This window comes from Athene noctua, unplaced genomic scaffold, assembly GCF_965140245.1.
Source record: "Athene noctua unplaced genomic scaffold, bAthNoc1.hap1.1 HAP1_HAP1_scaffold_36, whole genome shotgun sequence".
Lineage (NCBI taxonomy): Eukaryota > Metazoa > Chordata > Aves > Strigiformes > Strigidae > Athene > Athene noctua.
The window spans coordinates 1,225,867-1,241,350 of record NW_027437538.1 but is presented as its reverse complement, the minus strand read 5'-3'; the positions used below and the strand labels follow the sequence as shown (position 1 = coordinate 1,241,350).

General features: G+C 56.7%; 1 protein-coding gene across 1 annotated transcript; it reads right to left on the bottom strand.

The window, feature by feature from the left end:
• Positions 1–3,048: 3,048 nt before the first annotated feature.
• LOC141974249 (olfactory receptor 14J1-like) lies at positions 3,049–10,033 on the bottom strand. The gene is made up of 2 exons (XM_074933582.1): positions 9,985–10,033; positions 3,049–4,010 (listed from the first exon to the last, which is right to left on the bottom strand). Exon 2 carries the CDS (start codon positions 3,967–3,969, stop codon positions 3,049–3,051), a length of 921 nt encoding a protein of 306 aa, XP_074789683.1. The 5' UTR covers positions 3,970–4,010; positions 9,985–10,033.
• Between the last annotated feature and the right edge of the window lie 5,451 nt (positions 10,034–15,484).

The window sequence follows — 15,484 nt, the reverse complement described above, 5'->3', positions numbered from 1 at the left end:
TCCACCTCACCAGGCTCAAGCAGCCCCGGTCCTTCAGCCTCTCCACAAAGGCCCCAAAGCCCACCCTGGCACATCTCCTTTGGAGCTTCTCCCTTTCCTCTCCATTCCTCCAGGACAGGGAGCCTCTCCCCCAGTCACACCCGTCTAGAGGTGGCCTCCCTATTTACCCAAAACACCATCATAAACTGGCCTGGAAAGAGCCAGAGAACAACTGAGGCTGCGCAGAGAGACAGGGTGAAAAGTTCATCAGCAAGGAAGAACAGGTACTTCATCTTTGCGACCCCTCCCCAGGAGGTTGCGACCCCAGCCCGGAGCTTGAAGAGCTCATCGCGCAGGCGCAAGGGGAGGAGACCTGATTACCATGAGAAGCGAGGGGAGGCGGGGGTAGACTCTGTATATGTACAGGCGTTCTATGAAGATGCACTATGCTTTAACATATCAGCCGGACGGGAGCTGCAAACGATGCGCATGCTTGTGGAGGAGCGATCCCCCATGCGCCCGGCGCTGAATAAACATACCCACTTTATAACTCCACAGTTATAGAGTGATTTCTCCGCAAAACAGTATGGGGAGGCTGCTGTTATGTCTCCCCAAAGCCTTGTCCCCTCCTGGCTTCACACCTTTGAAGCAAAGGTGGCCAACGGCATCTTGGGCTGCATTAGGAGGAGTGTGGCCAACCAGGCAAGGGAGTTCTCATCCCCCTTGGCTTGGCACTGGCAGCAGGCTGGTGGAGGTGAATCCTTCCTCTCTGCTCAGCACCGCTACAATTTGTCTTGCTCACATCCCTCAGGGTTTTCTACCCCAGCACCACACTCGCACTGCTGCCAAACCTGCCCTCAGCATCTTCCACCGTTCAGCCTTGTCTTGTGAAAAACCGACCCAGGAGTGCATTCCCCCATGTTGGGTCAGGGATTACCTTCCACCTTCCTTCACCCGAGTCCTTCTAGCAGAGGTCCATGGTCTTCCACGTCCCCAGGGATTACCAGGGCCCAAAGTTGCGGTGCTTCCTCTCGCTGTCTAAAGCAGATCTCATCCTTTTCCTAAATCACACGGGTCAGTGATCCTGACCAGAAGACCATTGTACATCGAGGAGTTAGAGATCCACACAAGAGGAAACCTGAGTAGCCCCAGGGCTGTGCTCTGCTCCGTGTACAGCTTGGCCTTCAGGCTGTCTTGTGCTGAGCAGGTCCCTGGGTTGCAGAATAAACTGGATTCCAAGGGAGAAGTCTACTGGAAGCTCCCACGGGTGCCAGAGCCAACTACAGTTCCCTCCCTTTATCTGAAAATGCAACAAGATATTCCTGTGTGAAGAGCTTCTGCTGGGGGCAGTAGAAATGATGATTTGGGGTTTGTTTCCTTTGTAAGAAAATCCTGAAAGTGATCACAGGAGCAAAGTGGGAGAAAGTCACCTTTCAGGGTTAAGTGTTAAGCAGAGACTTATGGGGAGGGTTTGGTGCTCTGCCGAGGGCGTCTGTTTAGTGTTTAGACATGGGCTGGCTTTGTGGGCTCGGGCTTTGTTGAGGGCTGGGCTAAGGGATTGGGTTAAGGCTGGAATTTTGATGCTAGGGGTATGGACTAGGGATTAGGGTAAGAGTAACGAGGTGTGAGTTTGCCGTTTAGTTTAGAGGTAAAGATTCAGGGTAGGGCCTGGAGCAGTGGATTCTTGTCAGGGTGAAGGGTGTCAGTGAGGGGTACTGGTAGGACTTATGGATAGTGGTTAGGAAAAGGGTAAGGTCCTAACACGGAAGTTTTCACAGTAAGGGTTGCAGTGGCATCAAAATTACCTGATCACGTCTTTCCTCTTCAAAATCTTTCATCTCTGTTGGAGAAAGCCCTCTTTGGAGGTTAGCACAGGGCTAGCTCCCTTCCGTCCCTGCTGGCCACGCCAGTGCTGACACAAGCCAGGATGCCATTGGCCTTCTTGGCCCCCTGGGCACTCTGCTGGCTCATTATCAATCCCCCCCAGTCCCTCTCTGACCGGCAGCTCTCCAGCCACTCCTCCCCAGGCCTGTAGCCCTGCTGGGGGTTGTTGTGGCCCAAGGGCAGCCCCCGGCATTTGCCCTCAGTGAAACTCCCCGAGTTGGGCTCAGCCCATGGCTCCAGCCTGGCCAGGTCTCTCTGCAGAGCCTCCCCACCCTTGAGCGATGAACACTCCCTCTGTGGGGGCACAAAGAACGTCTCCAAGTGGGGGTGAGAAGCTAGTGGGGGTTGTGAGGGGTAGTTTGTGATGATTTTCCTGAAGCAGCTTCCGTGGGGTTCCAGCCAACACGGGCAGAGCCCACCCCTGCTCTGCTGTCCTTCAGGTCTCTCCCAGGGGGCCTGGCTGTGCAAGGACACTGATGCATGCCCCCACCCTGCAGATCACACTGTTTCATCTGCGGGCCACTTCCTTGGGCGTGTTCTTGAGATCAGGTTTGGGAGAAGAGCTCAGCCTTCTGGCACTGCCCTGAGCAGATCCTCTTTCATGAGGGAACCGCTCTTCGGGAGGCCGGCTCTGTCACACAAGTGCCCAGTGCCTGTCCCTGCCTGCGGTCACAGGGCTGTCACACAGCAGGGGTGTGACCAAGCTGCCCGAGCACTCAGGCCTTACACAAACGCAAGGGCTGAGAAGACAAGAGTGGAAATGGAGAGCGAGCAGCTCAGGAGAGACCAAGCGCTGGCTCTCCCTTGCAGGGCTGCTGTGACAGGCACATTTCCTCTCCACCCCTGCACAGAGGCACTGCCCTGGTAGCTCCAGAGAAGGTCTCAAAGGAAGGATCTCAGGCAAGTCATTGCAATGTTCTTTGTTTTGTTTAAACACGCAACGGGCACAGCTCCTTATTTACACAGATTCTGGGTAATATAAAATTTGGATAGACACATAATTAAAAATGGGACAAATAATGACATTTCATTATGGAAAACATTCTGCAAAGTGAAACAAAGCAAATAAACACCAAAAACACAACCAAACCCAACAAAACCAACATAAAATATGAGCATGGGCTGTAAGGAGTTACATTCTCAGTGATTCCCAGAATGTACCAAGACGATTATTGCTTTTGAAAATCATCCAGACCTCAGTTTCCTCAGGGCATCCTTGATCTCCTGGTTCCTCAAGCTGTAGATGAGGGGGTTCACAACAGGAGGCACAACTGAATAGAGAAATGATACCACCAGGTCCAGGAATGGGAATGACACAGACGTAGGGTTCAGGTAGGCAAATATGGCCGTGCTGATAAAGATGGAGACCACGGCCAGGTGAGGGAGGCACGTGGAAAAGGCTTTGTGCCGTCCCTGCTCAGAGGGGATCCTCAGCACGGCCCTGAAGATCTGCACATAGGACACCACAATGAAAATAAAACAAATAAAAGAAAAAAAGATAGCAACAAGAAGAAGACCAGCTTCCCTGAGGTAGTCTAAATATGAGCAGGAGAGCTTGAGGATGTGGGGGATTTCACAGAAGAACTGGTCCAGGGTGTTGCCCTGGCACAGTGGCAGTGAAAATGTGTTGGCCGTGTGCAGGAGAGAATTGAGGAACCCAGTGCCCCAGGCAGCTGCTGCCATGTGGACACAAGCTCTGCTGCCCAGGAGGGTCCCGTAGTGCAGGGGTTTGCAGATGGCAACGTAGCGGTCGTAGGACATGATGGTGAGGAGAGAAAACTCTGCTGTAGCAAAGAAAAAGAAAAAAAATGTCTGTGCAGCACACCCCAAGTAGGAGATGTGCCTGTTGTCCCAGAGGGAGTTGGCCATGGCTTTGGGGAGAGTGGTGGAGAGGGAGCCCAGGTCGAGGAGGGAGAGGTTGAGGAGGAAGAAGTACATGGGGGTGTGCAGGCGGTGGTCACAGGCGATGGCGGTGATGATGAGGCCGTTGCCCAGGAGGGCAGCCAGGGAGATGCCCAGGAAGAGCCAGAAGTGCAGGAGCTGCAGCTCCCGTCTGTCTGCGAATGCCAGGAGGAGGAACTCGGCGATGGAGCTGCCGTTGGACATTTGCTCCCTCACGGCACGAGGGCCTGTTCACAGAGGAAAAAGCATCAATCAGTCGGGACAGATTTCTCATTTCTCTCCATCCAGTTCCTCACGGGGCTGCTGGAGAACACAGAGCTGCCCGGGGAGAGCTGTGCCCTTCTGGAGGACAGGCTGCAGCCCAGCAGGACCCCACTGGGAAAGAGTCCAGTGCCGTAAAGATGGGGTGTCCTGAGGGGGGAACTGGCTCCTTTGTGTCCCCCGGAGCCTGCAGATGGCGAGGGCACTCGGACATTTCACTCCCAGGGAAACATCTGCATGGCAGTGCCCACAGGTCTTGCTCCCAGCTGAACCCCCGCCCATCCCCGAACGTCCGGTGATCCCAACGCGGGGAGCAGAGGCCCACGGGGAAATGTGGGGAAATGCCCCAGTGCTGCTGGGAGGAGGCAGCACAGGGACAGCGGGTGGGGCTCTGCTGGCTGGGAGAGGAGACCAGGGGGCTCCTCTGGAGTGGGTGTCTGCACTGCAGGGGATGGCAGGGGGTGCCTGAATTCCTGCCCCCAAGGTGTTTCCAGCAGCAGCTCCCTCTGACTCCCTGCCCATGTCTCTGGTGCCTGGAGCTGTCCCAGCCAGGAGCTGCTTCTCTGTCCCCACGTCTCCTCCCTGTCAGTGCTCACAGCCCCCATCCCACCCGCTGGGTGCTCAGCTCTGCCCTGCAGACCCCTCCTGGCAGCAGGGCCCTGCCCAGGGGCAGCTCTGCCTCTGCAGGGGCTCAGGAGACAATTAAAGATGTGCTAATGAAACAGCTGCCTTAGCACTTTCTCTAGAAAGGAGGAATAAAATGCCACCTCCCCCTGCCCCCCCAGCAAAACAAGAGTTCACTTACCATGTTACCTGCTGGGAAGATTTCTCCTGCAGTGAGCTCTCAGCACCCTGCCAGTGCCGTCTGCCTCTGCCCTCTCTGTGCCCGGCTCCTCTGCCCTCGGTGCCTGCAGGCAGTGCCCTCAGCCCTGCTGCGCTTTGCAGAGGAGCTGCTCCTGGGCAGAGCTGGCTCTCTGCAGCGCTGACCACTTGCCCTCAGCTCCCTCCAGCCCAGCAGCCCGGCCCAGCAGCACAGCAGAATGCAAGCCCAAGGCATTTTAATGACTCCTTGAGGAGGGTTGGTCTGAGTCCATGGACCTCAGACAGTGATTGGATGATGAAGGTGCCAGTCAGGAAGTCAAAGCCAGAGGCCAACTGCAAAGTTTCTTGGAGTGTTAATGGCTCCCAGTGAGGACCGTTCCTGACAAACCTCCTGCGGGGCTGGTTACAGCAGAAAACTCCCGGCAGAGATGACAGGGAAACAAAGGCCCTGTCAGTGTGGAACAGATTCTGAGCAAACCTGGGTGTGTTACATGGAGCAAAGGGCCACGCCCTGACCCCCAGCCCCTGGGAAGTCAGATGCTGTTCCTCAGGGCTCTTCCTGGGGCAGGGTGATGTGGGGATGGGCAATGCCAAGGGCAGGACTATGGTCCAACCCCTGCCAGGCTCTCGGCTGGGCAAGGGGAGGCCATGAGACCCAGTGCTGGAAGGGGAAGGGGCTTCCTCATGGCCACCAGTGGCAGAGACACCAGCCAGAGCCAAGGGCAGAGAGAGCTCAGCTCTGCTGGGGGATGCTCAGACTTTGCTCACCCCTCTGTCGTCTCCACCACAGGCTGTCCCACCGTGTCCCACACCTGCACCTCTTTCTCTGCCGGCTGGAGACGTCCACCCAGCTACCACACCCTGCTCTCCCCTGAGCATCTCCCTTCCTTTCCTGAGATCTCTGCGTCCTCCCTGCCTGCTCCTTGACACACAAAGCCTGGGGCTGCTCCAGTCTCCCTCGGGGTGACCTGTTCCACCACAGCACTGCCCTTCCAGGGACATTGCTCTGTGCCCAGTCTGAGCCTCCCCTGCTGTACTTTTCGGCAGTAGTGTTTCTCATGCTCTTTCTTACTTCAAAGAAAATCTCCATCATCTCTTTAATCCCCCCTCAGTCACTCTCAGGCTACTCCTATTGTGCCTGGAGCCTCCACACCACTGGGCCAAAGAACTCCAGGTCCCTCAGGCACCTCCCCACACAGTCCATGGGCACTGGTTCCCAAACCCCACCTTGGCAGAGCTTCACTCAACACTCTCCAGGTCCCCCCCACTTCTCCAGGATGGGGACCCACTCCCTGGGACTCACCCATATGTGTGGGGCCACACCAGTGCTGAGTGGAGGGGGATGGTAACCCAGGGTGTCTGGGTGTCCCACGCTCCTCCCAATGCAGCCCCGTAGGCAGCTGCCCTTGTTCATCGTGTCCATCCTCTCCTGGCTCGTAGGGAATCCCTCACAGTGCCCAGGCCCTTCTCCTCAGAGCCGCTGCTCAGCCCGGCAGGTCCCAGCCTGCCCTCACCTATGGGGCATTCGCCCCCCATCCAACACTGAGGTACGTCTGGTTACTTCTCCGTGTAGAACTTCAAGTGGCTTCCGTTTTCTCAATCCCAGAGATTCTCAAGGTCCACAGAAACTGAAGCTCCATTTGGTCAGCTTTTCATGTTTGCGTGCAGCTGGCTTGACTGGGGTGTCTCTCCCAACAGAGAAACATGAGTTTTATGACACTGTCAGTCCCTTCTCCTGCAGAAACCGTGAGTCCTCAGGGTCTGGTACTGATGAGGCTGTGGGGATGGACCCAGGAGGGAAATTGTCCTTCCTGGGCGAGAGCAGCAGGAATGTGTGGAGCTCTGCCTGGGCATGGAGGATGAGTCAGCTGAGAGCTGAAGGCTCCTGGGCAACACTGTGGTGGGTGGATGTCTGGTACAGACCCCCCGGTGAGGAAGAGGCAGTAGATGAAGCCTTCATTCTACTGGAAGAAGCCCTGGTCCTCATGTCAGTCCTGACCTATCCCAATATTTGCTGAAGGGACAACACAGCAAAGTGAAAGTGATCCAGGAGGTTTTTGGAATTACTTGACAACATCATCCCAACAAGGGTGACGGAGGAGCCAGTGAGGGGAGGTGTCCTGCAGGAAATCAGACTTAGAAACAAGGAAGAGCTGGTCGGGGGTGGAACAGTCAAGGGGGACAAAGGAGAGTTGAGGCTCCTGAGAGAAGGGAAGAAGGCAAAGAGCAGGACGTCAGGAGAGCAGGCTCTGGCCTGTTGAAATATCTCGTGGGTTGTGACCCTGCAGAGAAGAGGGGAGAGCTGTTTGATGGTCAAGAGTCCCGTCTTCAGGCGGCACAAAAGTCCATCCCTACAGGCAGGAAGTGAAGCAACATGGCAGGAGGCTGGTGTGGATGAGGAAGAAAGTCCTGACAAAAATGAAGCAGGAAGAGGCAGCAGAGAGAAGGTGGGAGCTGGCTGCCTGCCAGCCTCAGTGGTTCCGTGACTGTGCTGGAGAGAGACCTTTGTGGTGGTGGAGGGCAGGTCCTGGAGGGATGAGGGATCCCCGGGCAGCTCCTGGACAGGTGGAGAGTCTGAGATCAGCTCCTGCAGAGATCACTCCTGGACACGTGTCTGGAGAGGCCAAGGGTTCCCACTCCCACAGCCCCGCACACAAACAGCCCAAACCTCGTTTCTCCTGTCTCCACTGACAGGGCTTGTGCTTGGCCTACAGACCTCCCGAGGTCCCCTCCAGGATGGGTGACGGTGCCTTTCCTTCCACCACAGCTCTTCCCTTGATGATGACCGGGAGAGCACCCACACTCCCCGTGACCATGGAAGGAGCAGACATAAATTTGGAGTGATCAGATGTGGCTTTTTGTGCCCTTGCAGTCACTGACACAGGGCTGCTCAGCAGGGAACCTCTGTTGCAGGCTGCAGCCTGTCTAACACTGGCTTTTCTTGTTCCTCCTTCCTCGCAAAATGGAGCTTCACTCCAGGAGGCCTTTGACGTAATCCAGGACTCAATTAACAGAAACTTCTCAAGATATTCAGGAAGTGACCAGTCCTGTATTGGGGGGAAGAACAACCTCTATGGATCCCTGGGTGTAAGAAATCAGGCAAGGAAGGCAAGAGAGCGGCATGGCTGAGTGGAGACCTGCTGGTCAGAGTGAAGGGCAGGAAGGAAATGCACAGGCAGAGGCAGCAGGGACAGGGACCCTGGGGTGAGCAGAGGGACCCTGCTGGGTTGTGTAGGGATGGGGTCAGGAAGGTCAGACACAGCCGGAGCTGAGCTTGGCAAAGGATGCAAAGAACCCGAAGAGGGGCTTCTGCAGGGACATCAGCCTGAAGAGGAAGATCACAGAAACTGCATCCCCCTTGGGAGCAAAACGGGCAAAGTAGTAACTAGTCTTCACTGCAACCTCTCTTCCCACAGCTCTCGAGTGGATGGACCACAAGGCGGGCACTGGGGGAGCAAAGTCCCTCCCCCTGGAAGAGAAGATGAGGTTCAGGCCCCCCTGGGGAACTGAACGTCCATCAGGCCGTGGGACAGGACGGGCTCCATCCCAGAGTCCTGAGGGAATTGCCTGATGCAGTGGCCAAGCTGCTCTCCGTGATATTTGACAAGTCCTGGCACTCAGGGGAAATCCCCGGTGCCCGGAAAAAGGGAACCATCGCCCCCATTTTGAAGAAGGGCGGAAAGGAGGATCCTGGGAGGCAGCAGCCTGTCAGCCTCCCCTCTGTGCCTGGAAACCTCATGGAACAGACCCAGCAGCAGCGGAGCAGCGGCTCTGCCAATCCGATTCCAGTTTTGCCCTGGGCTGTGCAGAGTTGGCTCTCCTTGCTGTCACGCCCTCTGACCGCTCTGTTGCTCTCTGCCAGCCTTTGTGTTACGCCGCCATCATGGAGCCTCGGCTCTGCATCCACCCGGCTGCTGCTGCTGCTCACGGGCATCACACTGCCGAGTGCCCGTCTGCTCCTCCTCTACCAGCTGACTTGCTGTGGCTCCAACAAGATCCACCATTGCTTTTGGGACAACTGCCCCTTGTTCCAGCTGTCCTGCTCTGACAGCAGCCCCCGTTGCAAAATAGACTCGGGTTCAAGACCAGTTGGCCTACTGGCTTCCTTACAGGCTCCTGAGGAATGAACGTCTTGTCCCAGCTCCTTCCAGGGCTGCCCTGGGAGAGCCACCAGCCCCCTTGGCCAGGGGGAGCCCGTCCAGATGAGGCACTGAGAGCAGCTCTGGGGCCGCATCTGCGCTGAGGGGGTGTTGCCTCGGGGTGTAGGACACGTGATGGGGGCAGGGGAAGAGCATGTTTGCATTGCGACGGGCTTATTATGGGATGTTTAGGGGAGGACCCCGCCAAGGGCAGTCTGTCCTGTCTGCTCATTAAACTGAATTTCTAACTCTTTCCTGTGCGAGGGAATCTCTCTTCTGTGTGAAGGTGTGAGCGTGGGGGTGTGAGTGCAGCAGCTGGAGCAGGCGCAGGGGGTCAGACAGCCCGTATGTCATTAGTGCCAGCCCCTGAGAGACGGGAGTGAGTGATCCTGAGAGTCTGTGTGTGACTGGGGGGGTCTGTACCAGCATCTGGAACGGGGCTGCGGCCTCGGGGGCTTGTATGTGCAGGTGCCTGCCAGTGGGGAGGGTGGTCTGGAGGGGCAGCTACTGAGGAGAGTGAGTGTCCGAGCCCAGCTGCTGGAGGGATCCACCCTGCCCAGGAACAGAGAATAGAATAGAATAGAATGGAATGGAATAGAATAGAATAGAATGGAATAGAATAGAATAGAATAGAATAGAATAGAATAGAATAGAATAGAATAGAATAGAATAGAATAGAATAGCTCCGTGGGAAGGGACCTGCACTGACCACCTGCTCCAAACACCCGACCACTTCAGGTCTGACGGAAAGAGAAATCCTGTTGTTAAGGGCAGTGTCCAAATGCCCCTGAAACACTGACAGGCTTGGGGGGTCGAGCACCTCTCGAGGAAGCCTGTTCCAGTGTGCCGCTGCCCTCTCGGGAAAGAAATGTTTCCTAGTGCCAAGCCTGTACCTGCCCTGGTGCAGCTTGGAACCATTCCCACACGGACTGTCCCTGGGTGCCATGACCAGAGCTCAGCACCTCCATCTCCACAGCCCCTCCTCAGGAAGCTGCAGAGAGCCCTGAGCTCACCCCGCAACATCCTTTTCTCCAAACGAGACCAACACCCAGTCCTCAGCTGCTCCCCATGGGACATTCCTTCCAGCCCTGGCAGCGGTTTTGTTGCCCCCTCTGGATCCCTTCAAGGACCTGAAGACCCTGCGGAAACTGTGGGGCCCACAACTGCACTTTTCTCCTCCCGTCACTCCTGGTTCATTCAGACACCTCTCACCTGTGCTGCTACTTTGAGCTGCAGGGACTCAAACCTTGCCTGTCTTCCTATCGTCTAATTGTCTCTGTAGCCAAAACCTCCATCATGTTTGTATCGACCTTTTTTGTCTGTGGAGCTAAAACATTTCTCCTGAGATTATCCCTTGTCGACAGGCGACCTCATTAGAGATATCGTGTGCTTAGTAGCTGGTTGAGGAGTGTGCTGTATTGATTATGAATCTTGACCATGCGTCACTGTGTTTTGCTCCCAAATAGGAAAACATCTTCTGTGCCCGTGTGCAGGCAGTTCTCTCAGGAGAGCAGGTGGGAGATGGGGAATGGAGCTGTAACCTCCCGCTGCAGCCTGCAGTGGAGAAGTCGGATGTAAGGAAAAGGGCTGTAGATCCCAGGTGGGCAATGACAGCAATGGTGAGGCTGGGAGGTGAGGAGCAAGGTTGTCCATACAGTGCCAGAGCTCAAGGGGCTGCTTCTGCTCCCTGTGCAGAGCTCCTGAGGAGACCCCGGGATCAATATCAACTGCAGAAGGCTTCCATCACCCTTCTCTAATCTGAACAGTAAATAAAAATTGCCTGTATAAGAAAAAATCATTTATATTAGATACTCTTTGAAATATTCCTCCTTAACTACACCAGGAAATGACTCCAATTAGCTGCACAAGTCCTGAAGACTTGAAGAAATCTAAAAGAAGATAATGAGCTCGTTAGGGCTTTGTGTATTTTAATGAGCCCCGTGGTGTATTTGGCCCCATGTCCATGATGCTCAGGCCCTGAGAGGAGACTGAGCAAAGGACTCAACAAGTCCAAGTCAGCAGCAAAGCTCCCCGTGCCCTGAAGCCCTGATTGGCCCCACGGAGGGCCAGGACTGACAAAGCCTCTGCAGGGACTCGTTAGAGCAGAGAATTGGAGGCTGTGATTGCAGGCAGGCAAAGGCCCCGTGCAGGGCTGTCCTGCTGTGAAACCCTTGGGTTGGTGATGGAGCACAAAGGCCAAGCCCTGACCCTCAGGCCCTGGGAAGGAGATGCTGCCCCTCGTGTGTGGCTCAGGGCTCTTCCTGGGGGCAGGGGCTGTGAGGGGGAGCAATGCCGAGTGTAGGAAACTGCACAACCCCTCCCGCCTTCCCCAAGCAATGGCGAAGAAGAAATGAAGTGCAGAGCCTCCCAATCAAGTTTCTCCTGTGAGGCCTCAGTGGCAGAGGCAACTGCCATAGCCCAGGGGAGAAAGACCTTGGTCCTGTTGGGCCTTTTCGCCGTGCCAGAGCCCTTGGCCATCTCGCCTGCCGGCTGTCCTACACTGGCCCCTGCCGGCACCTCTTTCCCTCCAGGCTGCAGACACCCATCTTGCTTTCCCACCCAGCTCCTGCCTCAGCATTTCCACACCTTCACTGATGTCTCTCCACCCTCACCGGCTGTTCCTTGAGAGACAAACCATGGGCTGATCCTGACTCCCTTGGAAGATCTCATGCACCACACTACGACCATCTGAGTGAGATTGCTTCTCCTTCAAATGCATTCTGAACCTTCCAAGATGCACCTTGTTGAGGTTTCCTTCTCTTCCGACTACTGAGAAATGCTCCATCACTCGGAAACCCCCTTCAAGCAGCTGCAGGCTGTTTGTACAGTGCCCTGAGGCTGCACCTCACCAGGCTCAAGCAGCCCAGGTTTCTCAGCCTCTCCACCAAGTCCCCACACCCCGTCCTGGCAGCTCTGCTCTGGAGCCTCTCCAGTTCCTCCCCATTCCTTCAGCACAGGGAGCCCCACCCCAGACACCCCAGTCATGATGTGGCCACCACAGTGCTGATGGGAACTGCCTTGTCTGAGCTGGCCACATGCCCCTAACGCAGCCCCATGGGCAGCTGGCCTTCCTCACGGGGACACGCCCCTCTGCCTTGGATGGCATCCCGAGGGATGCCCAGGCCCTTCTCCTCGGGGTCACTCCTCCGCCGGTCAGGTCCCAGCGTGCCCCCAGCTCTGGGGTTGTTCTGTCCCCAAATGCAGGACTGGCCACTTGCCCTTGTAAAGCTTCAGGAGGTTTCTACTGACTGAAGCCCAGAGAGTTTCAGGGTCCCCCAGCAATGCAGCTGGCTCCAGGGCCAGCTGGGAATGTGCAGGTAGAGGAGAGCATTCCCCCAGGTGCAGTCAGGGATCACTGTCCACCTTCCCTTCAACCCAGGCTGGCTAGCAGAGGTCCATGGACTTCCAAGTCCCCGCGGAGTACCAGGGCCTAAACCTGTGTCCTTCCTCCAGCTGCCCAGAGGAGACTTCATCCTCCTGCTGTCCTTCATCAGGAGATTGGCTGATCCTGAGCAGAAGACCCCTGTGCCCTGAAGAGTCCGTGATGCTCAGCACAGCAAACCTGAGCAGAGCCAGGCCTGGGCTGTGCCGGGCTGTGCTCCATGTACAGCTGGGCCTTCAGGCCCTGTTGGGCTGAGTGTATCCCTTGGGCGTCAGTTCAACTTGATTGTAAGAGAGAAGAGTGCAGGAAGGTCCCACCTGCCCCTGGCCATCCCGCCATCGGCATGTCCTGACCTTTATACAAAAGCAGCAGCACACGCCCGTGGGAACATCCTCTGTTGGGGGCAGCAGGAGCAAGAAAACCCTTGTGAGAGCAGCACTGTAACTGGTAACACGGAAAGAGCTCACAGGGGCACAATGAGACAACAGTTCCAGGGGTGGGATCTGCACAGCTCCCTGCACCGGGATCAAAACCATGTCCTTGTGCAAACCAGCACCCAAGCCTGCTGCTGGCCTGCCAGGGATTGCGGCAGGTGTGACCTCACAGCTGCCTTCACAGCCATGCACCTGCTGCTGGCCCACGAGATCCTGAGGCACAGCTGAGCTCATCCCAGCGCTCCACACCAGCTCCTCCTCGTGGCCCACGAGGGGATCAGATACAGGTCACCTCACGTTCCGCTTCCAAGGCCTTACGGCTGCTCTAGAACCCTGCAGTGCCTGTGCTGCCCCCAAGGGCCAGACAGACCAAGTCAGGGTTAGGATAGGGACTCAGGGGGACGGGGTCAGAGTGTGGGAACAAGGGCTTCCGAGGGTTAGGTGGTAAAACCCAGGCTGTTACTGGGGCACACTGGGATGCCCTGGAGTGTCATGGCCATGGGAGGGGAGGGTCTGAGGGCAGCAGAACTCATGGTGCCTGCCTTTTTCAGTTCCCCCTGTAGAGACACCACAAGACCTGTCCCCAGTACCAGCAAAGGATGGGAGAACCAAAGTGCCCTCCAGTTCCCCAGACTGGAGGCCCTCCAAGTCCCCCCCACTAATTACCACCACGCCATAACCTGCTCTCGCTTTGAGGAATGCCTCGGGAAGAAGAGCAAAGGGGTGCTCTGGACTGGATCTTGGTGGGCTGGGGGTGGGCACAGCTTTCCCCAGTCCCCACAGGCCCATGGCTTCCCCCTGGTCTGAGCAGGAAAATCCCTTCTGCCCTGCCCAGCCCCATTCCTCCAAGTGTCCCCGGGGATACCTGTCCATGCAAGGGCCAGGGGTGGGGATGGAGACACGGAGAGAGTGAGGAATTCATGTCCTCCAAAGGGGAGGGGTGGAGGTGGGGGAGACCCAAAGACAGGGCACTGGGGGGAATTAGTGGACACCAGGGTACGGGGCTGGAGGGGTTGCCGGGACAGGACTGTGTCGAGTGCAAGTGAGGATGAAAGGAATTCAAGTGGAGGGACACGGAGACTGCAAGCAGAGTGGATGATGGGGACAGAAGGAAGAGGAGTGCAGAGGACAAACCCAATGGGATTGGAGAGTGTTTGGGAGTGGGGGATCAAGGCAGGGGATCCGGGGACACTCCTGCAGGGGACAGGATGGACAGTGAAGGAGTGAGGGGAGAGAGGGAAGGAAAGGCCTCGGGAGGGATTCAAGGGAGGGGATTTGGGGACCCCAGAGAGGACATGAAAGAGATGCCAGGGATGAGATGTCTGAAGGGAGCAAACCAATGGGATGGGGAGGGATAAAAGGGGTGGAGGTGGGGGCATCAGGACAAGAATTTTTCCTTGTAGTAAGATACAGCGTGAGAAAGGACTAATGCCACCAAGTGCAGCTGAGGAGGCCCAGGCTGGGCAGAGAGCAATGTCCCTGGAAGGGCAGTGCTGTGGTGGAACAGGTCACCCCGAGGGAGACTGGAGCAGCCCCAGGCTTTGTGTGTCAAGGAGCAGGCAGGGAGGACGCAGAGATCTCAGGAAAGGAAGGGAGATGCTCAGGGGAGAGCAGGGTGTGGTAGCTGGGTGGACGTCTCCAGCCGGCAGAGAAAGAGGTGCAGGTGTGGGACACGGTGGGACAGCCTGTGGTGGAGACGACAGAGGGGTGAGCAAAGTCTGAGCATCCCCCAGCAGAGCTGAGCTCTCTCTGCCCTTGGCTCTGGCTGGTGTCTCTGCCACTGGTGGCCATGAGGAAGCCCCTTCCCCTTCCAGCACTGGGTCTCATGGCCTCCCCTTCCCCAGCCGAGAGCCTGGCAGGGGTTGGACCATAGTCCTGCCCTTGGCATTGCCCATCCCCACATCACCCTGCCCCAGGAAGAGCCCTGAGGAACAGCATCTGACTTCCCAGGGGCTGGGGGTCAGGGCGTGGCCCTTTGCTCCATGTAACACACCCAGGTTTGCTCAGAATCTGTTCCACACTGACAGGGCCTTTGTTTCCCTGTCATCTCTGCCGGGAGTTTTCTGCTGTAACCAGCCCCGCAGGAGGTTTGTCAGGAACGGTCCTCACTGGGAGCCATTAACACTCCAAGAAACTTTGCAGTTGGCCTCTGGCTTTGACTTCCTGACTGGCACCTTCATCATCCAATCACTGTCTGAGGTCCATGGACTCAGACCAACCCTCCTCAAGGAGTCATTAAAATGCCTTGGGCTTGCATTCTGCTGTGATGCTGGGCCGGGCTGCTGGGCTGGAGGGAGCTGAGGGCAAGTGGTCAGCGCTGCAGAGAGCCAGCTCTGCCCAGGAGCAGCTCCTCTGCAAAGCGCAGCAGGGCTGAGGGCACTGCCTGCAGGCACCGAGGGCAGAGGAGCCGGGCACAGAGAGGGCAGAGGCAGACGGCACTGGCAGGGTGCTGAGAGCTCACTGCAGGAGAAATCTTCCCAGCAGGTAACATGGTAAGTGAACTCTTGTTTTGCTGGGTGGGCAGGGGGAGGTGGCATTTTATTCCTCCTTTCTAGAGAAAGTGCTAAGGCAGCTGTTTCATTAGCACATCTTTAATTGTCTCCTGAGCCCCTGCAGAGGCAGAGCTGCCCCTGGGCAGGGCCCTGCTGCCAGGAGGGGTCTGCAGGGCAGAGCTGAGCACC